Below are 24,362 nucleotides of genomic sequence, written 5' to 3' on the forward strand. Positions count from 1 at the left end.
AATTTCATTTTTTTTCGTATTCACCATATTTGAATGGGTTGTGGAGCAAATTTTGTCTGGCCCTTCACCTAAGACCTGTCTGATATGGTTGTACCTGTTCAGCATATCCCTCAGGATCATTAGAGCGCACAAGCCCTTCCACCACGACAAGGTAAAGCTCCTCGGAGGGGATTGTTGTTGTTGTTATTGTTATTATTATTATTCAATTGTATCACAGCGGCCAGTTGTTTCGCCGGATTTGGCATTGGTTACTAGTCAGGCCCACGCCTAGGACGTCGTAATGTATTTTCGTAATATGCGTGCAGATCCAAGCAGTGCAGCTTTTTGCATTTGACTGATGGTGATTTTGTCAATTTTTAACTGTTTTAAATGTAATTCCAGTGCTTTTGGAATAGCACCCAGTGTGCCAATTACCACTGGAATTACCACTGCTGGTTTGTGCCATAGTCAATGAATGTCAATTTTTAAGTCCTGGTATTTTGCGATTTTTTCATGTTCCTTCTCGGCGACCCTGCTATAACCTGGTATTGCGATGTCTATGATTGTGACCTTATTTTTCTCAACCAATGTGATGTCTGGTGTATTATGCGCCAGTATTTTGTCGGTTTGTATACGGAAATCCCACAAGATCTTGACCATCTGATTTTCGGTGACTTTTTCAGGCTGATGTTCCCACCAGTTTGTTGCTGTTTTAATATTATAATTTTTGCACAAATTCCAATGGATCATTTGTGCTACTGAATTGTGCCGCAAATTATTATTATTATTCGCAACAACAGAATTGTATCACAGTGGCCAGTTGTTTCGCTGGATTTGGCATTGGTTACTAGTCGGGTCCCACCCAGGGGCCTAGGACGTTGTAACGTATTTTCGTAATATTCATGTAGATCCAAGCAGTGCGTTTTTTTGCATTTGACTGATGGTGATTTTGTCAATTTTTAACTGTTTTAAATGTAATTCCAGTGCTTTTGGAATAGCACCCAGTGTGCCAATTACCACTGCAATTATCACTGCTGGTTTGTGCCATAGTTGTTTATTATTATTATTATTATTATTATTATTATTATTATTATTATTATTATTATTATTTGATACCTAGGACGCTGGCAGCAACTCATATCAACCATTAGCACCAGTCAATGGTATTTGTGATGCATTTTTGAATGTTCAGTTGGCTGTGTTTCCTGTTTAATGAATAAAGTATATAATAATAATAATAATAATAGGTGCAGACATACAGAAATCAGTCATTTGGGAAGGGGAGCTGCATCTTTGTTTCCTCCCTATCCAAAAGGGGTTCCTTGCTCTTTGCTTGGCCTGAGGCTGTTTGTCTTCTGAGCTACCCTGACTCTGCCATTCTCCCGTCTAGGTGCTGCGGCTGGCCCAGCTGATCGGCCAGGCCCAGCAATCAGCCAGGTCCCTCTCAGACCGTTCAGCGGAGGCCGGCCCCAGCCACTCCTTCCTCTCCTGGTTCTGGTTTGGTTCAAGTGACTTGAACGGCTCCTACCTGGGGAACGACATGGACGAAATGGGGCAAGAGAGTATACGAAAAACGGACGAATACTTGGAGAAAGCCCTGGAATATTTATGTCAGATATTTCGGGTAGGAATCAGAGTTCTTTAGGCTCTTTCTAGATCCCCAGTCTGCTTTGCCTCCCCGAGCTCCTGGGCCTTCCTTGGTCTGTCCTGGGAGGGGGAGGGCTGCCCCTTCTCTGCAGGTGAGGGGCTGCTAAAGCATCCCAGCAGAGACGCCTCCCTTGGGCTGCACTTTGTTTTTCTTGCAGCTTTTTCAGTTTAATTAACAGAAGGGATTTTGAGAAGGAACTCCATTAAAGCTCCATCCTTCTGAGGTGGGTAAAATGAGGACCCAGATGTGAGAACGACGACATCTTGTGTTTAGAGGCCTCCCACATTTGCTCATGTAACAATGCAATTAACATGTGATAGGGGTGTCCTGTTTTGGTTATTGCCAGTTGAACGAAGCCCAGCTGAGCCAGCTGATCCTGAACAGGGGAGGGGCTGCAGAGGAGAATGGGAAGATGCTGCTGCCAGACTGCATTGAGGATGAAGATGGGCTAACGCTCACACCTCTTGGGAGATACCAGGTAGGCCAATGACCTGCTCAGGAAGTTGTGCAAAGCAGCAGTGCATGTAAGAATGTAAGCAGGGCTCTAATAGATTGACCCTGACACATTCGGTCCAGCAGGCTGTTCTCCCAGTGGTCGACAGCCTTACCAGGTAGACCAGGCAGAAAAAACCACCAGGTTAGTTAATTCTACTTGATTGTAAGGTTACATTAACAGAACATTGCAAGTGAGAAAGTGCAGTTCCTCTTCCACCTCCTTCTCTGTTTTGATCTGTCCTGCTTCTTCCAGGATTCCCTGTCATTAGTTGACCTCTGGGAAGGGAACCCGACTACTCCCCTTTATCCACACCATGTACACCTCCATCATCTCTCCTCTCTTTCGACTCAAAAGCCCAAATGCCACAGCCTTTTCTCCCAGGGATCCACTCCACCCCTTGGCCTCCTTAGTTCTGCTCCTCTTGGCCTTTTCTAGCTCTAACTGACCCCTTCTGAGGTGCAACAACCATAACCGCACAGTGTTCCAGATGTGTTGCGCCAGAGATCCATGCGAGGGCATTGTGATGCTGGCCTCTCTGTTTGCAGCCCTGTTTCTTATCCCTCCCATGTTGAGGGTCTTTTCTGACAGTAGATGCCCCCTGAATCAGCACCTTCATTGAAGTGTTTCCTGTTCCTCTGAGATCTCATCGCTCACTCCTAGCTCACTCCATTGGTTTGGATGACTAGCTGGAATTTTGGGTGCCAATATGTACCACTTTACACTTGCCTATGTTGACTTCCACTTTCCAACATGCAGAGATCCCTGTGAAGCTCTTCATGGTCCCTTATCGTCTTTACCACCCCAAACAATTTAGCTTCATCAGCAAAGTTGGCCAAATAATTTGTGAATAGGTTAAAAGACGCCATTCAGGATGTCCATTTGTCCCTCTTGGTTTGCTAGTCACCAGCCACTTGCTTACCTGCCCTTATCTTCCATGGCTGTTGAGCTTCCTGGGGAGCCTCTGATGGGAATCTTTTTTAAAGGCTTTTTGAAAATTTCAGTCAATGATGCTTAGTAGCTCACCACCCTTATCCACATGATTTCTGATACCCTCAGAAACTCCTAGTAGTTTAGTTAGACCGTGAAGGTATTCTTCAGCAAGGTCCACAGATGGAATGTGGCCAGGGTGGTCCTAGGCTGCATTAACAGGGATGGAATCAAGATCATGTGAAGTGTTTGTACCGGTTTATAAGGCCTTGGTAAGGCTACACTTGGAATCCGGCATCCAATTTTGGTCACCACAATATAAAAAAGATGCTGAGACTCTGGAAAGAATGCAGAGAAGAGAAACAAAGAAGGCTAAAGCATAGGAAGAACAGTTGCAGGGATTGGCTATGTATGCTCTAGTGACAAGAAGGACTAGGGGTGGCAGATTGTACTGTTCGATATTTGAGGGGATGCCAGAAAGAAAAGGGGATCAGTCTATTTCCTAAAGCACCAGAAGGCAGGACAAGAAACAATCTATGCTAAGGAGGAATTTCCTGACAGTGAGAACCAGTGGAACAGAAGTTGCCTTCAGGAGTTGTGGGTGCTCAATCACTGGAGGCTTTCAAGAAAGATTGGGGCAGTCATTTGTCTGAAATGGTGTAGGATCTCCTGCTTGGAGCTTGGAACTAAAAGACTCCAAGGTCCTTTTTCCAACCCTACTCTTCTGTATTTAGTAATTATATTGATTATATCAATTTCTGCCTAAAAATGTTTGTGTCTCCCCATAAGCCAATTCTTAAACATTCGAGTTCCTTTCTGGTCTTCAATTGCACAGGCAGGTTGTGTATGGTGGTTAGGAAGTGCACAATTGCGGCTTTCAACTGCTTAATAACTCTCAGTGGATGCCATCAGAGCCTCGTGAGGTGTTGATATTCAGTTTGTCACTGAAGCCAAGCACGTTTCCTCTTGTTGCCCTCTGCGGTTCAGTTGCTCCGATTCCATCCCTGAGGGAGTCACGTTTCCTTTCTTCCAAAATGTTTTATGTGCCTGGTAAAATTAATACATTTATTAGTAACTATGTAGATGGTTTGTTGCGTTGAAAGGGCTCAAGAACAAACATAAGAAAACCACATACATTTTGACATCTCATGGGAAACAAATTATTCAGAAAATAGTGTTTTCCAGCATGTCAGGCAGAAATTTGGCTACCACCAGAACTACCAGGAGCCCAAAGTGAGATGAGAGAATGCTTGAATATACTTGATTTAAACATTCTGGTTGAAGCATAAATAAAGATTTGTCTCAAATCAGTATACAGTCCACAAACTATACCTGTGATGGCAAACCTATAGCACACGTGCCCAAAGTAGCACACGGAGCTATGTTGCCTGGCACGTGTGGCATTGCCCACTCCTCTTCCGGGTTTCTAGTGTACACACGCACGTGACAATCAGCTGACCTTCATGTGTGCGGATGTGCTGGAAACTAGAAGAGCTGGTCCTCCATTTTCTGGCCAGCTGATCACTGCACGCGCCAGAGATTGGAAGACTGGCACTAATGCACATGCTGGAAACTGAAGTTATTTTCCGGTGCAAGCATGTCCCCTGGGCAGCTCCTCTTCCGGGTTGCGGCCTGGATGAGTGCTCAAGCTCCCTTTTCAGCACTTGGTGCCAAAAAAGTTTGCCGTCATTGAACTATACAATAATCAGTATCATCTTGGGACTGAATATTTTCAGAGTTCTGCTGCTACAAACATCTCTGCACACATAAAACACTGTTGAAGGGTGAAGAAAGCAGGGAATAGTTTTTTTAAAAAAATCACGGAATTGTGGAGAGTTGACCTTTGCTGGAAGAGAAGATCTGCCCTGCTGGAGGTCTAGGTGGGCAAGGGGGCCAGTAACCTATGATGCCATTTGATCTAGGGCTATTTGGAGATTTGAGGTTGCTTTATAGGAAGGTTTGCCATTTTTTAAAAAATAATTTCACTGGAAAAAGTACGGGAAAACTTGTGTGAGGAAGATGTGATTAATTTACACAGTTGTCAAGCTCAGCTGGGTGGCCGAGTTGCAGCAGCACTCCCGCAGGTTCTCTCTAGGATGGACGATGGGTCCCCAACAGCTGTCTTTGTGACTCGGTCTCAAGATCCAGGGTTTTCCTTCTCGCACTAGATCATCAACGGCCTGCGCAAATTCCAGATAGAGTACCAGGGCGATTCAGAGCTTCAGCCAATCCGAAGTTACGAAAGCACCAACCTGGTCCGGCTGCTTTTCCGTCTGTCTTTGGCCATTAATGAACGCGTAAGTGGACCTCCCAGGCCATCGAGCGGCCCTTCTTCCCTTTGCATTCACATTCCACTCACCTCTAGATTGGCCTCTTCCCAACCGCCAGGGTACAGATAGCGGAGTAGATCTACCTGAGGCTGGCATCTCATTGTGACGACTAGAAGCCCTTGGCGTGTTGGACAAGACCATGGGGGACTCTTTTTGGTTAAGTGGTTTGCTGTGGCAGTAAATTCTGTAATTAGCCATCCCTGAGCGAGGGGGTTTGGCTTTTGCACTAAGGATTCAATCTCATTTCCCCCAACTTGATTTGATTTCATCTTGGTCCCTTTTAGTTTGGAAGTCAGATGGAGAGGCTCTGTGCCAGAGAAGATTTCCTTGGCGGTTTCTGCCGGTATCATCTTACCAACCCGTCTCTGGTGGCCAATTCCCAGCGCAGCACACACACCAAGTGGCATTCGGGGCGGATTCAGCAGCCCAGAGTCAGCTTGAGGTTTCTGGCCAGCTACAGGACTCTCTTCTCCATCCTGATAGTTTACGTCATGGCCGCCTGGTTCTGCCTTGGGCCAGTGGCCTGCACCTTCGTGCTCTTCTTGGTATACCTTCTCTTTGCCTGTGTGATGACTGTCTTGACTGAGAAAAGGCAGTTTCATTGACAGCAAAAGTTGCCCAAGTAAGCCCTGTCTTCATCTGGGGGTAGACTCTCCTCGGGGCTGAAGGTCTTTTAAATCACTCACTGAAGGTCTTTTAAATCACTCACTGTGTAATTCTATGCCTGTCAGACTGTTGCTGTTTATACATTCTATTTTGATAAAAGTTTTTTTAAAATAAGAAAACACTGTGATCTTGGGAGACTCCTGGTGGCGTGGGGAAGTCAAAAGAAGCAGGGGCCCTGAGATGCTGTGGTGTCCCCAGTGTGGCAGGGCTGCTTGGGCTGTGCCAGCTTCTGCAGCCGGGCCCCCATCCAGTGCCCAGGGCAGCCAGCTGTTGTGTCCGTGTCCTTGCAGATCAGCAGGCTTCATTTTGCCCTTTGAGGACCCATTCACTTGCACAAGTGGTGCTGTGGCTCGCAGTAGAAGCGTGAGGGTACTTTGCTGAATGGTGGGGTCCATCTGTCGGCTGTCCCAATGTGGTCAGTTACAAAAGATTGTAGGCCCATAAGAAGTGAAGCTGGATTTGAGGTTTCCATGTCCCCCATCGAGAAGTGTCCAGTTTTAACAGATTGTTTTGGGAAACAGTCCCTTGTCTTTGCAGTTGGCATTCCAGTGTTTCTCATGAGACAGCCTGAGGCTTGATTTCATTTCTTCATGGTATCCCCTGGCAATCCTCGCTCTCATACACCCAATGCCCTCCACCCCCTTTCAATGGCAGGCTGCCAACAGCAAACGCGATGTAGTCTAGCATAACGGCACCCTCATTCGTCATAAGGAGAGGGGGCTGAATGAAGAGAAAATAATTAGTGACTGAAAAAGGGGCAAACCATGGTGATCATGAAGAAGGAATTTTTTTTTACATAAATTCTAGGCTTCTGTTTGTAGAACAAGCATAGAAACAAGACTATTTTTTTAAAAGTCTTTAAGGCCAGCGGGCAAGGTGTGGCAACAGCATTCCTCACCACCACCACCACCTACCCAGAGAAATGAAGGTTTGATTGCCTGGTAAGGCATATTGTTTTCCTCTTTGGCTCAGAGAGAAGGAAAGTCTCCACAAGTGCCTTCACAGGTCTAAAGTAATTCTACCTGGAGCAGATCATCCAAAGAGCTAAGCAGGAGGGGCCATGGAGGCTCCGCAGAATTGCAAGCCTTGGAGGGGTGCAACTGCGGAGTTGCCCTTCACCTGTCCGCACCTGGCTACAAACCTGCATGAAAGTGGGTTGGTCCAGCCATGAAATGAGGCTGTGGTTGCAGTTGAACATCAGCCTGCAAGAGGCCAAGAAGGAGCAGAGTCAGGCAGTGTCCCGGACAATGGAGCTGCCCTTCCCTGGGAGGACAACCTGAGCCAGGGTTGGACCCCGAGGCTTTCTGGGCAGCCCTTTTCAGCTTCAAGGGCTCCACCTAAGACCTCCTTCACCTCGGCTGCACCCGGGCAGGGAGTCCCGCCAGAGGTTTTCGGAGCAGGGAAAGGCCAGCGAGGAGTCTTGGCCCAATTGGCAGAGGGGGGAAGAGGCTCTTGGGGGGGGTGGATCCTCTGCCTTGGCGGGCGGGGCTACTCTCTTCTCCAGCCTCCGCGGGCCGTCCAGAGCAGCGGATAGGCGGCCGAGACTCCTGGAGCCGCTGCTCCTCCAGCGCGGAGCTGCCCGGGGACGGCGGGGCGCCGGGCTCCCCTGCTTGGCGAGCTGGCAGCGGCTCCCGGCCGAGGCCGGCAGCGGCTGGGAGGCCCCGCCCCTCCCCGCAGACCCCACGCGCGCCCCCGGTCTCCTTGGCGACGGGGACGCGGCGGCAGTCGGGCGAGGCAGCGAGCGAGCCTCGAGCGGCGCCTGCTGGGCTTCGCGCGATGCGCCCCGAGCGGTGGTAGCGCATGCAGGGCTCGGGCTTCCCGCCGCTCGGCCACCTGCCGCACTGGCCGCGCGCGGGGCAGCCGGAGCGGCCCGGACGGTCCTTCGCGCCCGCCGGGCCCGGGCCGGCCGAGGCCCCGCCGCCGCACACGCCGCCCTCGAGGCGGGCGGCCCCCGAGCTGGAACGCAGCCTGCAGTTCCTGCAGCAGCAACACGGCGAGACGCTCCGGCATCTGCACCAGGAGATCGAGCGGCTGAAGCGGCGCAACCAGGGTTCGGGAGGGGGAGAAGGGGCGGGGCGGGGCTGCCCCTACCCCTACCCCGCCCTGACCCCGCCTCTCTCCCTGCAGATCTGCAGTACCGGCTCATCATGCAACCGCTGCTTCAGCAGGCAGGTAGGTGGGCGGGGGAGCGGGCGTTCGGGGGCCAGCGTGGCGTTGCGGAGCTTCCCTCGCCTCTCCCGCTCTCGCCAGGCTTCCTCTCCGCGGACAGCGAAGGCGCCTCTGCTGGCAGGGCCAAGGCGAAGCAGGCCGGCGGCGGCCGCAGGGAGTCGGAGGGGCGGCTGGAAGGTAGGCGCGGCGGTTACCCGGGAGGGGAGATTTCAGCCGGGGGCGGCCGGCAGATGAGCCGAGACGTAGCTGCCCCCCTCGGAGCAGTCCCGGGAGGCCGCCGATCCTCTGCCGGGGGCGTTCGCGGGTCAGGCTGCTCCCTCCAGGGGCTGCAAGGGGGTCCCTGGCTGGTCGCTCAGCCGGACGCCGCGAGAGGAGCCGCCGCGGAACAGCCTCGCCTCTGATGGGGCTGCCCACCTCTCGACCTTCCTCGGGAGGTGCCGCCCTGGAGCTCGGGTCCGTCGAATGCCGGGGCCTGCCCGAAACACGGCCGGCCTTCGCGCCCGGAACTGGGCCGCTCGGGGTCCGCTTGCCTTCGGCCTGCCGGAGACCGCAGGGGGCTTGGTGCGGGCCGGCCATGACTGGTGCCCCTGGCCGGTTTTGCGAGCGGCCGCCACGGCATCTCCTCCTCTTCTTTTGCAGATGCGGAGCCGAAGGGCGGCGAGGACGAGGCTCCGGCCGAAGAGGAGGATGCAGCGGAGGGGAGCCCCGAGTGGGAGAGGCACGCCGAAGGACTCACTGCGGAGCCCCAGGAGGCGGCGGCGGCGGCAGCCCCGGCCAGGTGGGAGAGCCGGCCCAGCCGCCGCATCTCTCCGGGCCCCGTGAGCAGCGGAAGGGGGGAAGCTTGGCACGCCGGCCAGGAGCCCTTGAGACCCTCGCGACCGTTCCTGGCACTGAGGAAGGGGCCCTGCTGCCCGCCTGGAGTCCCCCAAGCGGGGGGAGATCGGGGGCGGCTTTGCAAGGAGCCGGGTGGGCGTCTGATTCTTCTGGGCCGGGGAACTTCTGGCTTTGTCCGTGGGAACCGAGGCTTCTGAGCCAGCCTCGACTAGGCTGCTGGCCGGGAGATGCTGCCGAGAGCCGCCCCGCTTCCTCTCGGCCCGCAGAAAAGGAGCTCCGGTGGCTTTCGGCCCCTCGGGGGGGGGGGGGGATGTGGCCGGCTGGAAATTCCAGGCGGGACTTTTTCTTTATGCCTTTTCTGATTATGAAAAAAAGAGATATGCAGATATTATAGAGAAGAAACAAAGAGAAAAGCATTTATTCCCATATCTATTCAGTGAATGGAAGTCATAGTGCATCATAATCATCCGTAGCTGATCCAACACATTCAGAAATCACTTAATAACATCAACTCTGCAGACCGTTAAGTTAGCTGTTACAAGGCTTTATTGAAAAGGATCGCCTCTACTGCCATTATTAGCTTAATTGGAAATATTTTAATACTAAAAAGGGAAATTAGCTTTTTTTCTTGCATTTAATTCTCTATATACCTCCGTTCACTACACATTTCTGCCCTTGATGGCCATGTTTTTTTTCAAACCATCACAAAGGAACTCCAGCCTTTGTTTCTTCAATCAGCCTCTGTAAGTCCAGAAAGTTTCCTTCCATTTTGAGAACAGGTGGATTTTGAGAACAGGTGGAAGTCTCGTGGTGTCACTTCTGAGCTGTGTGGTGGATGGAGGAAGCCATCGAGATGCAAATTTGTTTCTGGGGTGGCTCACCAAGCCTGAAGCCTGGCATTCTGTGGCATAAAATTTAACTTTCCTTTGCAAACTCTGTTTAACCATTATTTCAAAGTTTTGAGCCATAGAGTTTACAACTCTGAACTGATAGAGGTGTCAGATTCAGGGAATGTATGTGATGAACACCATCTGTCTTCTCAAAAAGTATATAATCCTGATTTCTCTCCCCCCCCCCCTTTACATGAAGCTTCATGATTGAATTCCATGGACTTGCATTTTGTTTGTGGGTCCTAACAATGATCCCTTCTTTTGTCAGCTGTTACGATGCTGTGAAGAAATTCCTCACCTTCATTTTTATAATGTGACATAATTGCTCACTTCAAGCTTTCGTTTCTGTCATTTACATGTGAGCAATTCAAATGCACAAACCTCCCCAATACTGGAGAACATTAGTAACGTAATCTGTAAATTCCTATGAAATCCCAAGCCTGAGAGCAGATTCCTGTTGAATGATTTTCTGAATCAGTTCATTACCTTTTCTTATGTGGAACTGATAAGGTGCTATCAGAGATTATCTACTTCATTCTTTTTCAAACCCATATATCCATCTTTACTGCTTTGGATTAGAGGGGAAGAGGATTCATGTCCTCGCCATAAGCAACCTACATTCAGGTCTATGACAACTCTCCACGGCCATTTTGCCACAGGACAATTCGCTGCGGGACAAGAGCTACACTAATATCAAAGAACTGATGGAATAGAACCATTAAAGAAAGGATGCAAAAGGAGGGACAGAATGAAATGGGAATGGCAAACATTAAAATATTTTAAATTTATTTTACATAATTAAATAATTAGATTGTTAAAAATTTCCTGCAGCAAGTTTTCCCAAGGCAAATTGACCGTGGTAAGTTGGCTGTGGCAAGTTGTCCCATTCCCCCTGCATTCAGTGATGAAGTTTAGCTGGAAGTGCTCCGACATCCAATTCTGGCACAATGCTTAAACTCACTGCAGGCTTCCATTCCAAAGATTGGAGCAAGCATTATTTTCTCCCAACAAGGGAAGAACTCCCTGGAGATAAGCCTTGTTTTATATATTGAGTAAAATGCATGGAATATTATACAGAAATGGAGTAGCTACAGGATAAAAAGGATTGAATTCCACGGATTTCTGACAACTTGAAAAATTTCTTTTTTATGTGAACACGATGGAGCTAAACAACATACCTTTTGTCAAAGTAGACATCAACTTTCTACTAAAGTCTTTGCTACCATCAATGTTTTATTTGATGTTAGCACCTTCCACTGTCCAGACAAAATAGGATTTCTCATTTTTTTTTATTTCATTCAACCATTAAAGCCACCATATCTCCCCCAGATACTTCTGAAGAGTAATTGTAGGTTGCCAAAGAATTTAATTGACACTTGATTATGCTTTTTGAAGGATGAAAATGATGCATGTTCCAATTAAGGTGCTCGGAGATGCTGTAATGGCTAATGCGGGGCATTTGTCCTTTGCAGCAGAAAATCCCCCAATGTCTTCTACGTAGATCATTCTTATTGGTTACCTAAATTTGATTAGATTTAATTTTTAATTTGAGCCCTCTCTTCTAGTAATACAAGAAAACTGAAATAATTGTACTCATTTTAAGCTGCTGTTTTTTTGTATTGTGGGGATGTTATTAACATTTAGTTTCCATTATTTACCACACATTGTTGTTCTGCTTTCACATTTGTAAAGACGATTTTTGTGAGAAAGGAAGTCGTCTACATTTTGGAGTCCTGACTTTGAGTGCCTCCTGGAGGCTGTGATTGACACTTGCCAGCGCTAATCCCGCCCCACCTGACATTGCAGAGACGCTGCTGTCTGCGACCAGAGGACGTCACCGATGTCTGTGCTTCATCTGCCAGCAAGCCAGAGCAGGGCTGGAGACGTGAAAATCCCCTCTGCATCTTCCAACCCTTTCTTGGTGAACGTACTGCCTTCCTACATGCGGAAGCCCCCCAGCCTGGAGGAATGTGAGGTGGTGATTCGCCAGCTGTGGAACATTAACCACATGCAGATGCAAGAGGTGAGGCCTTTGCTCACTGGTGGTGCCACAGATGTGCTGGGCAGGAGGGCTCTGCAAGAGCCATTTTCTCTTCTCTTCCTGCAGCTGATGTACTTGAGATCATGCCTGGATGATATACACAAGACCAAAAGAATTCCTGAAGATTACATGTTAGCTGGTCAACTTGGGTAAGTGGACTTCAGAGATGAAGGTTGGCGGGTCCAGCACACACGCTTTTCTGGCCCCAAGGGAGAGCCTGAAGTCAGCCTTGTGCAGTTACTCCCCCACACCCCAGGGGGTTGATTAGTGAAAGTCAATTGCCTTCTCAAATTTTAGAAAATACTCCTCCTCCGACACAGTCCTCGGATCCTAAGGAGACCCCTGTGGTCTCTCACTGGCCAGAGGTTTTTTTCCCAGGGTCCTGAATTCGGTACTGAAGGAAACAGGATCTCTTCTCAAGCAAGAAGGCAGATGCCGCATCTACTTGCCCTGTAACTGATTCTGCTCTGCTTCACAGTCCCAGAGAACCAACCTGATTGAGAAAAGCCTTGGCAGATGGTCTGGCCAATTCAACCTTCCCTGGCCAATTCAACCTTCCTAGTCCAGGGAAATCCATGGCCAAGGAGAGGCTGGAACTGGATCCGCCGCCCTAGTCCAGCCTCTTCACCACTGTTCATCCTGCCTGGCCCTTGTATTGGGAGCTGAGCAGCCTAGAGACCCCTTGGGAGCTCCAGTGGTTATGGCTAGGGATCCCCCTGGATCATGCTGGCTCTCTTGCGGTAATTTCCATTAGTGTTTGGAAAAATACGGCCACTGGATTCTCTTCGTGGGAGTTGTTTAGTGAGATCAGGATGAAAAGTCAAAGATTGGATTCTGCCCACTTTAATGCCAAGTTCAGGGCAGGGCGCACACACAACGCATGGGCTTCTTTGTGAAGTACACTCAATGATTGTTAGCTATTCTTGATTGTTAGATAGTTGAGGGAAGAAAATGCCTCCCCACCCCCCACCCCCCCGGCCTACCTGAGCCTCCAATGGTCTCTGGCATTTCTTGCTGGAACAAGAGCCACGGCTGACCACAGGCTCCATTCAGCTAGCTGGATGGAACTCTCTGCTAAGGGGCCAGGCAAGAGGTCTCTCTTTGAGAACTAATCCGAGCCCTTTCATTTAGGAGCCAGGAGAACACCAAGTTGCCCAGAGTGAGGAATGCCCCAAAGAAATGGTAAGCAGCCCCCTTTTAATATTCCCCCTTTATTAGGGTTATGGTTAAAATTCTCAATTGCATGCTGAAATATCTCAATTCAGCAACAAAAATACTTCCAATTCTGGTCTTGTAGAAAAATACCAAATATAGGCAATTAAGATCATAGAAAAACATCCAAATCTGTTTTGATTACAACTGGGCAAGATGAGACACACTGCTTTACTTTGTGCCTCTTGGGAATATTAATTCGGAACTTAAAAAAAACTTCAGACTTTAAAGTAATGGAGAAAATTAGAAACGGAGCTGGGTTGCTTGTTTGGAAGTGTGTACCTGTATGCTTGGTCTGCACAGCTGAAAGCAGCTTTTGACCAAGTCTTTCTTTCCTGGTCCAATTGGCATGTTTCAAAACATGTTAATGCTGACAACCCAGTATTCTTGATGTAATCCCAATACAATACCAATTTCATTGTATTTAAGTACAATGACAATAAAGATTATACTTATAATAAAAATGTATTTTTGAGCATTTTCCCTTTGTTAGCTGAGAGAGGCCAAGAGAATAGCTGCTTTTGCTTGAAAACGAGTCCTTTACAAGTCCTTAAAGAAAGGCAGCCCCCTTGAAGTCTCCTTTCGGCCATCAACAGGCCCACTTTGTTTTCCAGCCGGATCCTGACCCCGCTGCCTGCTGCCGAAAGAGCTGTGCTGCCCGCCCTGAAGCAGACGCTGGGGAACGCTTTTGCCGAGAGGCAGAAGCGAGCACAAGCCGTTCAGAGGAACAGGCTGCACAGGACCGCCCTGTAGCCAGGAGAACCCCCACAGCCGCCTCTGCAGCCGGCTGCCTTTGGGACCCCCCACATGAGCCCCTCAGGCTGCTTCCAAGGCCTTTTCCCCTCATTTTTGTTAGACTTTGTATGTTCATGCTCGCTGCACTACAGACAGCCACAGTTCTAGTGCTTAATTGCTAAGGATGCTTTTCCTTCCAAAGAAAGCGGTCTCCTCCGGCTTCAATAGCATAATTGGAGGCCCAACACAGGCGAGCCTGTTTAGATCAAAGGGATTTGTGAAAATGTAAACGTGGGTTGGCAAAAAAAGGCTGGGTGTTAAATACTGTAACAATAGATTTATTACAATAAAACAATGATTTGTGTCTGAAAGATTGCGCCTGTTATACTACAATTAATCAGCATCTTGCAAAGTAATTACTTGAAAATCTTCAAAATGACAGAGTGCTCAGAGATTGAAAGAAGGGGCAGCATCCAAAAGGCTGTCTTAACAATGCCAACTTTCGGAAAGGTGGAGAGTCCCATTCCTGAAACTGAAATGTCAAGAGGCATCAGCTGGAGTGCTGAAAGCAGGCTCTGCCTGAACTTGCGCTCCGATCGTTGGCAGACCCCTGCCAGCCCCCACTTGATGCCTTGGGAGAAGCAGAGCGCAGTGGCTCCTCCTGCCGACTGAGGGCAGGGCTAACACTGGACCAGCTGTCCATCTATCTACGAGGGACCGAGTTGGCTTTCCCAAGCTCTTCTTGACAAAGGCCTTTTTAACCCTGCCCTGAAAACTGCAAATCCCTGTGGACATCAAGAGTCTGGCCAGCCGCCAAAGGCAGAAGCAGCGCAAGCAAGAAAGCCAGGTCCAAGCCCACGAAGGCTCTAGCTTCTGGTTCCCAGCTGGCGAGACTGGCTGGTCAAGCGGCAGATAAGCAGGCCTGCCGGATGCTCTGGGCCCAGGTGTTGAGAAGGGCGGTGACAGAGTGCTTGTCCGGCAGCTGCAACAATTTGGACATCATGTAGCGATACACCGACTGCAGGAAAGGGTTTGCTTCTGCAAAGGGAGACAATGTTACAAGAAGAAATAGTATAGGTCCTCCTGCTTGACCAGAGGGCTGCATTAGAAGACCTCCAAGGTCCCAGCTCCATTCCAATCCCTATTCCTATTAAGAAGCACAACAACTGTGTGCGTCGCAGTGCCCTGAATAATCAGGAGTAGAAACTCAGAAAGGCTGTTCTTCCTTCTTTAGAAATGAAGCATTAATCTGTGGAAGCAATTTATTTGCCCAACCTGCTCTCTGCCCCTCATCATCTGCCCCACTCAGATTCCTCCTCCCCTCCTGCATCATATGGATTCTGAATGGTCTTGGGCTCAGCAATGTGATTCCAAGATTTTCCCCCACCAGCTTAGGGTGTAGCCAGAACGGGGGTTCGAAGTACAGAACCAGACCGAGTGCCAGCTGCCAACGCCCTACCGTATTGATGAGGGTTGTCAATCCAGAGGGGGCTCTGGTCTGGGTAGTCGGCTGGGACACTGAGCTGCAGCGGGGGGACGCTGGGAAGGTTCTTGTCATCTGGAATCAGAGGTGCATGTGTGGTTTTTGGGGGGAATCTTGCAAAAACAACCTGAAAGCTTTTTTGCACATCAACCCTCCTTTCTTACTCTACTGTTGTCCCCTGCAACCTCAGTTGCCACCTCTCAGAGGGTTAGACCCTGCAGTGGGCCCACCCCATAGCTGCCTCTGCCACTCACCTATCTTGCATATGAGATGGACTGTGCCATTGTTGCTGCAGTGGGCGGGATCAAGGTTCACAAGGAACTTGGGGTTTAATCTTGCCACCTCCCCTTGCAGAACATTTGGGATGGTCTGCCTCTCGTCGTCTTCGTACTTCCGCTTCCGAGGGGAAGGCACCGGAGTCCTGGGCAAAGATAGGTCCATCCAGACAACCCAATGTTTATGGCTTCATCTGGATATACAGATAGTCCTTGACTTACAACAGTTTAAGAGGACCCAGATTGTGGGGGACAAGATGCTGACTCGGTAAACCTTTGAGGGCTGAGAGAGGCTGTCAAGCCCTCTGAAGTGGTAGAGAAGTCTAAGGGCTTATACTGACCTTTCAAAGTTACAATAGCACTGAAAAAAGGTGACTTATGACCGCTTTTACAACTTACAACCCTCGCAGCATCCCCACAATCATGTGATCAAAATTTGGCCATTTGGTGACTGGCTCATATTTATGACGGTCACAGTGCCCCAGGATCCTGTGATCCCCTTTTGCGACCTTCTAGCAATCAAAGTCAATGGAGAAGCCAGATTCACTTAACGACTATATTAATAACTTAGCTACTGCAATGATTCACTCAACACCTGTGGCTAGAAAGGTCATAAAATGGGACAAAACTCACTTAACAGCTGTCTCACCTAGCAATGGAAATTTTGAGCTCAATCGTGGTTGTAAGTCAAGGACTATCTGTAAACGTCAAAAGCAAACTTGATTTTTATTTTCCTTATTTTTAATGAAGGGCTGCCAAGTCCTGGGAGCTGAACAGGACATGTTTTTAGGTCACATTTATGCAAAAATGTGGCAAATTCCTAAGGATTCCCAAAGGCCTTTCCCACAACCTTCCCACCGCTGGAATTTGCTTGCTTTGTCCCAAAGAGTTGAAAAAGGAGACTTACGTGATTGGGGGCCCATGGATGGCGGTCACGGCTGGCATGAAGGTTCGATACAGGGAATGATTGAAGACTGGTGAGCGGATGTTGGCAAGGACAGCATCCAGCAACGGTTGGCACAGATATTGCTGCTTTGTGGGAGGCACTGCAGGGGGAGGAGGGGTGGGCTGGCATACAACAGAGACACCAATTACCTGCACAACAGGAATCTTTCCAATCGGGGTTTTCCACCGGCTGCCTCGGCCCCAACCCTCCCTCCTCTGCTTGGCTCCGGGCTAACTGATCCCTCCCCGCACTCCACCATCTACTGCACCATCAATTTGGACTCTGCACAGCCATCATGTTGTCACCTGCAACTTCAGGGCCTGACCAAGGGGCAGAACCCGAGGCTCCGAGGAATGGAGAGGCTGCCATCTTATGGCATATTAGAAAGAGGAGAAAATCGTCCTCCCTTCACTTACCACGGCCATGTCGTTCTTGAGCTTCTCCAGAGCAATTTCACATTTCTGCAAGGTTTTCAGAGGACATCTAAATAGGAAAGAAGGGACTCTCAGACTTCCATCTTGGGGAAAAGGAGGCTGCACAAGCTCACTCATTCCCCAGATCTGCTTGGCCAAAGCCACAACCAGGATGTTTGGCTGGGGAAATGAATGTGGCCCCCGTTTTAAAGCAGGATAAAATGTGAATTAAAATATAAAACTAAGATGTGGCAAAAGGGAGAGATAAAATCCTGCTTGTAAGACATGTACAAAAACAGGAAAATGTCAAAAGCCCTAAACCTCAGAGTCCAGTAAAAGTTGCAGTAAAAGTTCTTATGTCAAAAGCCCTAAACCTCAGAGTTCAGCTAAAGTTTGTTCAGAGACATGTAGTCAGTACCTATGGCCCAAGACAAAAGGAGAAGTAAGACAATATCTACTTATAAGGCTTCTTTCCTCAAGATAACCAATAAGAAATGAGTTAAGTGTTTCCGTGTTACACTGCTTTTGAGGATGTATAAGAATGTGTGCTTCGATGATAAGGGTTGTTCAGAACTTGCATACTAGCCTTTGACTAGTTTTCTGAACCTGGCTGCCAATAAACCTCTCCTTGATGCCAAAACGCCTAAGTCTTGTTATTTTCTGCAACAGTTTCTCATGGGGCTGAGAAGAACCAAAGCTGCAATGGGGCTGCTAGTTGCTGAGAACACCTGACTGATCGTAGCCATGAGGGGCAGGTGGAAAGCCAGGCAGCACAGCAGAGCTCATGTGCTCCATTGCAAGGGAGGATCCCCACGGCAGCAGAGACTCACAAAGGGAAATGTGCAACCACCAATAATTTACCGCTTCTTAGGATCTGTCAGAATGTCCAGCAGGCTCTTCATCTTGCTCAGGTCCTTCTTCCTGTCTGAATGGGAAAAGGCAAGAATGCTCAAACTGTCAGAAGAAAACAATGGGGGCCATGACTATTGAGAACCAGAGGTGGGATTCAGCAGGTTCTCACCAGTTCCGGGGAAGTGGAAGCAGAACTTTTGAGTAGTTCGGAGAACCGGTAAATACCACCTCTGTCTGGCCCCGCCCCCACCTATTCTCTGCCTCCCGAATCCCAGATGATTGGGAGGAAAAGGGGATTTTGCAGTAACCTTCTCCTGTCATGCCCACCAAGCCACGCCCACAGAACCGGTAGTAAAAAAATGTTGAATTTCACCACTGCCTTGCAGAAAGAAAATGTAGAACAACAGGGTCAGAAAAAACAGCACCCAAAACGTAATCCCACCATCGAAGGCCTGGCTTCAAAGAGAAAACCCACCAGATCCAGCACCACAAACATCAAGAGCTCCACTGGGACTGAGGAGATCTCCCTTGCAGCCAGCCAAAATGGTGAAGAAGCCAAATTTAATATCCAAGTTTGCGAGGGAACAACTGCAAGAGGGCTATTATAATAAGATTGTAACAAAGAAAAAGGGACAAGGGGGTGGCTGAACAGCAGTCAACAGCAGCTTAGGTAAACCACTTTCCAAAGCTGCCTTATTTATGACTCTTCCGGCAGCAGGTGGCAGAAAAGATGGCCCCCAGCTCCCTGCCAGGCAGAGGCCAAGATGGCTGCAAGAGGCGGATGGCTCCTTGGTGGGACCTTGTCCACCTTCATCTCCGCAGCTCTCCAAGTAACTACAGTCCAGCTTCTTCCTCTTCCTCTTAACCCCCCAAGCTGAACAATAGGAGATGGCTGAATGCAAGCCTGATTCTGCAAGGTCCTTGAGTAAGAATCTGTGATCTCAGATCACCAATGCTCTCAATAGACCCAGGGACCTGTTGGGACTTTTCCAGTATTTCTGTGGCTATAAATGGACAGGGATTCTGGGATTTGCACATTTAGCAAACAAGAAAAAAAAATGGATTACTGCCTTTTTAAAGAAATGAGAGAACTTTTAATGGATGGAACTTACCTATGTCAGGTACGCAATTCCACCCTCCAATTCCACAATAGATTTGCCAACTGGAGATGGGGGCTTTATAGGAATGTTTCCCCCCCAACTCCCCTGCACTGATTGGTCTGGATTAATAATAAAAAGTACCTAGAGAAGTTTCCTATTACCTCCTTTCCCCCTCTCTGCTTTCAGTGGCTTTGTCAGATGAAATGTACCTTTCAGACACTGGGGGTTGCCTTTGACTAATGGGTGTTGACTATCATGGATTTATAAGCAAAGGCTGGCTAATGACCATGGATGTGAAAAAAATCACAGCATCAAGGAGTGGAAGAAATTGTATGTTTTAGATTCAGGTTTGACAAAATTACATTTAAAGTGACAAAATTTATAAAGTCTAAATTTGAGACTCTAGCAAAGCAAAATGACAAAGTGAATAAAATTATTGATAGTGCTAAGCCAAGTGGATGACAGGGTGGACTTTTTAGAAAATAGTGGAAACCACTTCTGCACTTTTCACTTGAAACTGAAATAAATAAAACTTTAATTTTGGGATTTGATTATTAAAACTGTTTACAGATTACAAAAATACTGTGCACTATTGAATTTTTTTAAAAAAGGTTACTGCTTTTTAAAATTTTAACTGTATTGTAGAAAGTCAGAAGTTATTCTATTTTCTTTTCTTTATTCTTTGCACTCTCCATTTTCTTCCTTTTAATTTTTTTCTCTTTTGTAGAAATTCAATAAAGTGTGTATATGTGAAGAGAGGGGGGGGGGGAGGGAGAGAAAGTTCCTCTCCCACCCCAATTATTGAAAGGACAGGGGACACACACACACACACACAAATCCAAACAAAAAAGGATCCAGACCTTCATTTTTGTCAATCTTGTTGATCATCCTGCGCAGAGGCTCGATGTATTTGGACAGCTGCTTGAGCTTCTCCAAGTACTGCTGCTCCTCAGACTGGCTGGAGCTGGCCGGGCTCATGACAGAGCTGGGGTTGCCTTGGGGGACAAAAAGCAGCATGTTCGAGGGGGAGGTCATCTTAGCACAGCTTCCCCCCTTAGCTTCAGGTGTTGAGGATTCAGGAGCAGGAGGAAGGGGTTGACCTCATCCTGAAACAGCCCCGTTTGCAGGCCAGAGCTATCACACAAAGCCAATGCACAAGGAGAGGCATCCGGCAGAAAATTAAAGTGTTGAAGTGAGGTATTAAATAAAATTAGTCTCCTGCCACTAGGTAATACTTTCCTCTCTGTGTCATGTCCAAGGACAGAAGCAACCTAGAACTAAGGAGAAATTTCCTTAACAGCCAGAACAATTAATCAGTGGAATTAATCTCCGGAATGGGAGAGGATAGTGATGGTTAACCTTTTCAGCACATGCATGCACTCACCAGAACCCGGAAGAGAGCAGCCGGCTGGTGCGCATGCACGCAGAGGAACCCGGAAAAGCCACTGGAGATGGCGCACATGCCCACAGAGAGGGCTCTGTGTGCTACCTTTGGCACTTGTGCCATAGGTTCGCCATCACGGATATAGGGTGTCCTGCTTGAGTGGGAGGTTTGACCCCCCCCCCTTCCAACTCTGTCCTTCTGTTATTCAACTCCCAAAGTCTCTGGGCTCCTTCTCTGACCTGGCCAGGTTAAAACATAAACAAAGCCCCTCTGCCAAGAAACCTCCTTCTGAAGGAATCCTCCATGGAAAGTCTTGTTTTAGAAGGAGCCTCAAGCGATGCAAGTTACCTGGGGTGTTGAGCGGCCCTGGAGAAGGGACGCTGAAGTTCTGTGGTGTGCGGGCAGCTGCCGGGCTCTGTGAAGGCTGGGGAGACGGACTGGGAAGGAAGCTGCTGGGAGATGGGGCTGGGCCAGAACTGGAAGAGGAGGAAGAGGAAGGTTTACGCCCAGAGCAGAGACAGGCCAGCAGCTGCTGCTTTCCTCAAGAGAGAGCAGCCCTCACCTGACATTGGAGTTGGGCTGGGAGTTGAGCTGCCCAGACTGAGGAGAAGGCTGTGGTTGAGGCGGGGGAGGCATTGGCTGGGGTGTCTGGGCTTGCTGGACGGGAGACGGAGAAGACATCATGCTGAGACTGCTCTGGCTGACCTGGAAAAGAAAGTCCGTCTCTGGCAAGAGAGGCCTGGGCAGGACAGGCAGCCTCTGAGCCCCACGTGCAGACCAGCAGGGGAAGGGGCCTAAGGAGCCCTTCTCCTTTGGGTCTTTGTGGCAGAGAGCCACAGGCAGGGGCCATCTCAGCAGAGCCCCAACTTTATGAGGGGACTCAGCTGCACAAAGGCTGAAAATCCTTGCAGAGGAAGGAAGTTGGCCAATGTATGTCTCCTATGACCCCTGTTGCACTTCCTGGGCTCTCCCAGTAATTAACCCGAGGAGGACTGGGATAAACTGGTATCAGAAAATGGGTAGCCTTCAGTCAGCTGACTGACATGCCAATTCACAAACTGCCATTCATCGAGTGCAGAATTAGCCTCGGCCGAAGGTTCCCAAATCCTACCCTCTTTTTAAAGTTTTCCTCATAATCCACAACTGAAGAAGGCACCACTCCAGCACCACCGAGGTTAATTGACAACTAAAGGAGTCTCTTAGGACCCTCGGAGACAAGATCAGCCAGCCAGAGAAAGCCCACCAACCCCTATTTCTACCAGAAACAGCAGTCCAGGGCTCAGCTCCCCACTAACCAAGAGCCTCCAGCCTGAACTTACAAAACTTGCCAATCTTAACTCTCCTCTCTCAGTAAAGTGATTGTTTCGAGCGCAAAGTATGTTCAAATGAGAAGCTTCCTCATTGAGGCCTCTCGGCTGCCTTTACAAGAAGCAACTTTCATGAGCAAAAGCCAAGAAGCCACCCCTGAAGAGATCCGTCCTCCATCCTCACCATGCAACAACGCCAGGAGTCGGGAGCTGCTCTGGGGAGGGAAAACTCTCAAAGAGGAGGAGTGAAGGGGATTTGCTGCAGCTTCTTCTTAGCCCAGAAGGACAGAAATCGCACTTGCCAGAGGCTCCTGGCAGCCCTGATGAGGCATGGAGGGCCGGCCAGGCAGAACATTCAGCAGGTAGAGCCAATGGGAGGCCCCAGAGCCTGCCAAGAGAGTCAGAGGAAGAGAAATGCCACGGGGGAGCCACTGTCAACCAGAAGTCTCATTTTGCCACACGGAACCCTGGCTGACACACGGGGCCTGCATGGAGACATGGACTCAACACATCTGTTTCAGGTTAATCCACTGCCAGGTAAGTCAAATGCAAGATTTGCTGCAGACTAAAAATGGCTTTCAAGGCCTGTCTCCATCTTGCCAGCAAAAGATGACTAAACCTGAAAGTGAGTTCCCCTCCCTAGCCTTGTACCGCCTTGGGGCCACTTTCACCACCTATCTGGGGCTCGGAAGCTTAATCTCTGCCTGGTAGAATGGGAAAAACCAGAGGAAGGGAGAAGGGCTGCTGCTGCTGGGTGTTTGTGTGTGTGTAGGGGCAGACTAGCCAGGTCTAGCCAATGAGGCAACTGGTCGCAACCTGATGGCTACCCAAATGAGGGCGGAGGAAGGGGCTAGGGTCTCAGCACTGGCACGATAAGAAGGCAGAAGCAGAAGGGGGGGGGGTCAATGAAGGAAGCCTGGGGAAGCCCCCCCCCCAAGGGCTTTGGGGAGAAACGAGCCCAGAAACAGCCCAATTGACAAAGCCCTTCCCGGCTTTCTCGTGGTCTCATTCACAGGAGACCCAGGAGAGAGGAGACAGAGAAGAGGAAGCAAAATTGGAAGCTGCTCTTGGCTGATCCTCCTGGGGCCTTTTCCTCCCCCACCCCTGGAGATCAGCTACAGCTTCTGCTAAGATCTCAACTGTAAGGATGAAAACCTGAGAAAATTACTTTTTTAGCTCTAGGAGCCTGAAATGTGTAAAATTCTCTTATTTTCCTTCCAACATTGAAAGAAGTGACAATGGGGCAGAGGCTGATGCCAAATCTTGGCAGAAGGGATGAATTCCAGGGTTTCAGAGGAGATGGAGGAGGGGATCTGGAGCCCAGGAACAACTTGAACGGAGGTTGGGGTGGAAAAGATTCCCTTCCCTCACAGCCCTTGATGAAAATCCCGCCCCCAGGACTCCCCCCCCCCAACTGGTCATGCCTGCTTTGAGGATGCCAGCATCACCGTCTCACACGGGAGCAGGTGCAGTCTCTCACCTCACCTGTGGGCTCCGGGCGGCACCTGCCCTCAGTCTGATGTGCCTCTCCCCCTCCCAGTCCCTCCCTCCACCAGTGCAGGCCAAGGGTGGGAGATGACCAATAGCAGCCAATCAGCCCTCACACAAGCCACAACCCACTCCGCTCCACGAAGTACCTGAGGCATTTGTGGTCCACCCAAAGGCATGGTGCTCGGAGGCGTGGCAGAGACAGCGGTGGTGGGCGGGAACCGTGGTCTTATTGGCATCCCACCTCGGGCCATACTTGCGGTGATCATCTTGGGAGGACAGAGGGACAGACAAAAGTAATCGCAACACGAGAAATGCAGCACATTGGCAGGATAAGCAGCACATGCAGCCTCTGGGGATCTGGAAGCCAAGCGCACCTGTCCCAGGAAGGGCCCTGGCAGCAGCCGGCTTACGGAAGCAGCCTCCTCCAGCTACAGCTAATGCAGTGGGAGGGGGGCAGCTGCAGTCCTGTCTGTCGCAGGAGAAGGGTACATCACTGCACAGGTTCACATCTAGTGGAGGCCTGGGGGCCATTGCGTTTGCCTCCTTCTAGAAAGGGGTCATAGGCCTGGAGTTGGATGGACGTCCCCCACAGCACTGTCACTCCGTGGCTGGATCAGTGCCTGACGTGCACTCAACTAAGTAAGCCTAAAGGCACTGGGAGTGTCGGCACCAATTGGCCGGCCTCTTTGGGGAGCCACCAGTAAATTAAAGACTGCAGCGGCCACAGCACCCATTTCAGGAGGTCAGGGCTGGCAACAGCCACTGCAGAACAGGCGCATGCAGGCATCACAGCCGAAGGGGAATGGGGCATCTAATGAGAGGGTCACAGTTAGTTCATGGGCAACAAGGAAGCTCCATTCCCAGCCTGCGCTGGGAGGAGTCGCTCAGCAGCAGCCCTGGGCAGGAGACACGGATCGCATGCACACAGGCAGCCTCCACCGCATGCAGGGGAAGGCCAGGAGGAGGAGAAGCACGACACCACCAACAAGCAGCAACACCAGCTGCCAAGCGAAGGCGGAGAGATGGGGAGGGAGGGGAGACAAGGGGGGCAGTGGCAGGTAGAGTCCCTCCAGGCATGCCACCCGGTAGGGCTAGCAATACTGAGGATGCCACAGCTCAACCAAGCGGACCGCCTCAGCTTTGCCTCCTGTCACGCCGCCAAAGGGAAGCCAGCAGGAGCCAGA

The 24,362-nt window shown here is 49.7% G+C and overlaps 3 protein-coding genes across 9 annotated transcripts in view; 2 read left to right on the plus strand and 1 right to left on the minus strand.

Annotated features, from left to right (window-relative positions):
- SMPD4 (sphingomyelin phosphodiesterase 4) overlaps window positions 1–6,165 on the plus strand; it is a 50,755-nt gene extending 44,590 nt beyond the window's left edge. For both annotated transcript variants that reach the window (XM_087705934.1, XM_087705935.1), the window contains 4 exons: window positions 1,370–1,603; window positions 1,974–2,105; window positions 5,219–5,347; window positions 5,665–6,165. In XM_087705934.1, the coding sequence (XP_087562060.1) occupies window positions 1,370–1,603; window positions 1,974–2,105; window positions 5,219–5,347; window positions 5,665–5,985 (816 nt within the window). In that variant the 3' untranslated portion in view covers window positions 5,986–6,165. The remainder of the gene's footprint in view (window positions 1–1,369; window positions 1,604–1,973; window positions 2,106–5,218; window positions 5,348–5,664) is intronic.
- A 1,545-nt stretch (window positions 6,166–7,710) lies between these two features.
- CCDC74B (coiled-coil domain containing 74B) lies at window positions 7,711–14,298 on the plus strand. Of its 3 annotated transcripts, none has more exons than XM_014060616.2 (8): window positions 7,711–8,096; window positions 8,174–8,218; window positions 8,297–8,392; window positions 8,855–8,993; window positions 11,746–11,962; window positions 12,047–12,129; window positions 13,112–13,162; window positions 13,789–14,298. In XM_014060616.2, the coding sequence occupies exons 1-8, from the start codon at window positions 7,847–7,849 to the stop codon at window positions 13,943–13,945; spliced, it is 1,038 nt and encodes a 345-aa protein (XP_013916091.2). In that variant the 5' UTR covers window positions 7,711–7,846; the 3' UTR covers window positions 13,946–14,298. The 3 variants fall into 3 exon arrangements, with proteins under 3 accessions (XP_013916091.2, XP_087562067.1, XP_087562066.1); XM_087705940.1 differs by having other exon boundaries at window positions 7,717–8,096; window positions 13,807–14,298; XM_087705941.1 differs by lacking the exon at window positions 8,297–8,392 and having other exon boundaries at window positions 7,713–8,096.
- MED15 (mediator complex subunit 15) overlaps window positions 14,250–24,362 on the minus strand; it is a 37,918-nt gene continuing 27,805 nt past the window's right edge. For 3 of the 4 annotated variants that reach the window (XM_087705936.1, XM_087705937.1, XM_087705938.1), the window contains 10 exons: window positions 23,325–23,444; window positions 20,943–21,085; window positions 20,729–20,856; window positions 19,857–19,991; window positions 17,906–17,969; window positions 17,048–17,114; window positions 16,593–16,753; window positions 15,665–15,831; window positions 15,387–15,485; window positions 14,250–14,965 (listed from right to left, as the gene is read on the minus strand). In XM_087705936.1, the coding sequence (XP_087562062.1) occupies window positions 14,829–14,965; window positions 15,387–15,485; window positions 15,665–15,831; window positions 16,593–16,753; window positions 17,048–17,114; window positions 17,906–17,969; window positions 19,857–19,991; window positions 20,729–20,856; window positions 20,943–21,085; window positions 23,325–23,444 (1,221 nt within the window). In that variant the 3' untranslated portion in view covers window positions 14,250–14,828. The remainder of the gene's footprint in view (window positions 14,966–15,386; window positions 15,486–15,664; window positions 15,832–16,592; window positions 16,754–17,047; window positions 17,115–17,905; window positions 17,970–19,856; window positions 19,992–20,728; window positions 20,857–20,942; window positions 21,086–23,324; window positions 23,445–24,362) is intronic. The other variant, XM_087705939.1, reaches the window with a different exon arrangement.

Source organism: Thamnophis sirtalis, unplaced genomic scaffold (assembly GCF_051295495.1).
Source record: "Thamnophis sirtalis isolate CommonGarterSnake01/CBP01778 unplaced genomic scaffold, rThaSir2_p1.2 scaffold_2, whole genome shotgun sequence".
In the NCBI taxonomy this organism is placed as follows: domain Eukaryota; kingdom Metazoa; phylum Chordata; class Lepidosauria; order Squamata; family Natricidae; genus Thamnophis; species Thamnophis sirtalis.

What these genes read in the sequence shown, in the direction of transcription:
- CCDC74B (XM_014060616.2), top strand. Translation starts at nt 7,847, where the DNA reads ATGCAGGGCTCGGGCTTCCCGCCGCTCGGCCACCTGCCGCACTGGCCG. An exon ending in ACCGCTGCTTCAGCAGGCAG is followed by an intron (nt 8,219 to 8,296) that starts GTAGGTGGGCGG and finishes CGCTCTCGCCAG; the next exon opens with GCTTCCTCTCCGCGGACAGC. An exon ending in GCGGCGGCAGCCCCGGCCAG is followed by an intron (nt 8,994 to 11,745) that starts GTGGGAGAGCCG and finishes CTGACATTGCAG; the next exon opens with AGACGCTGCTGTCTGCGACC.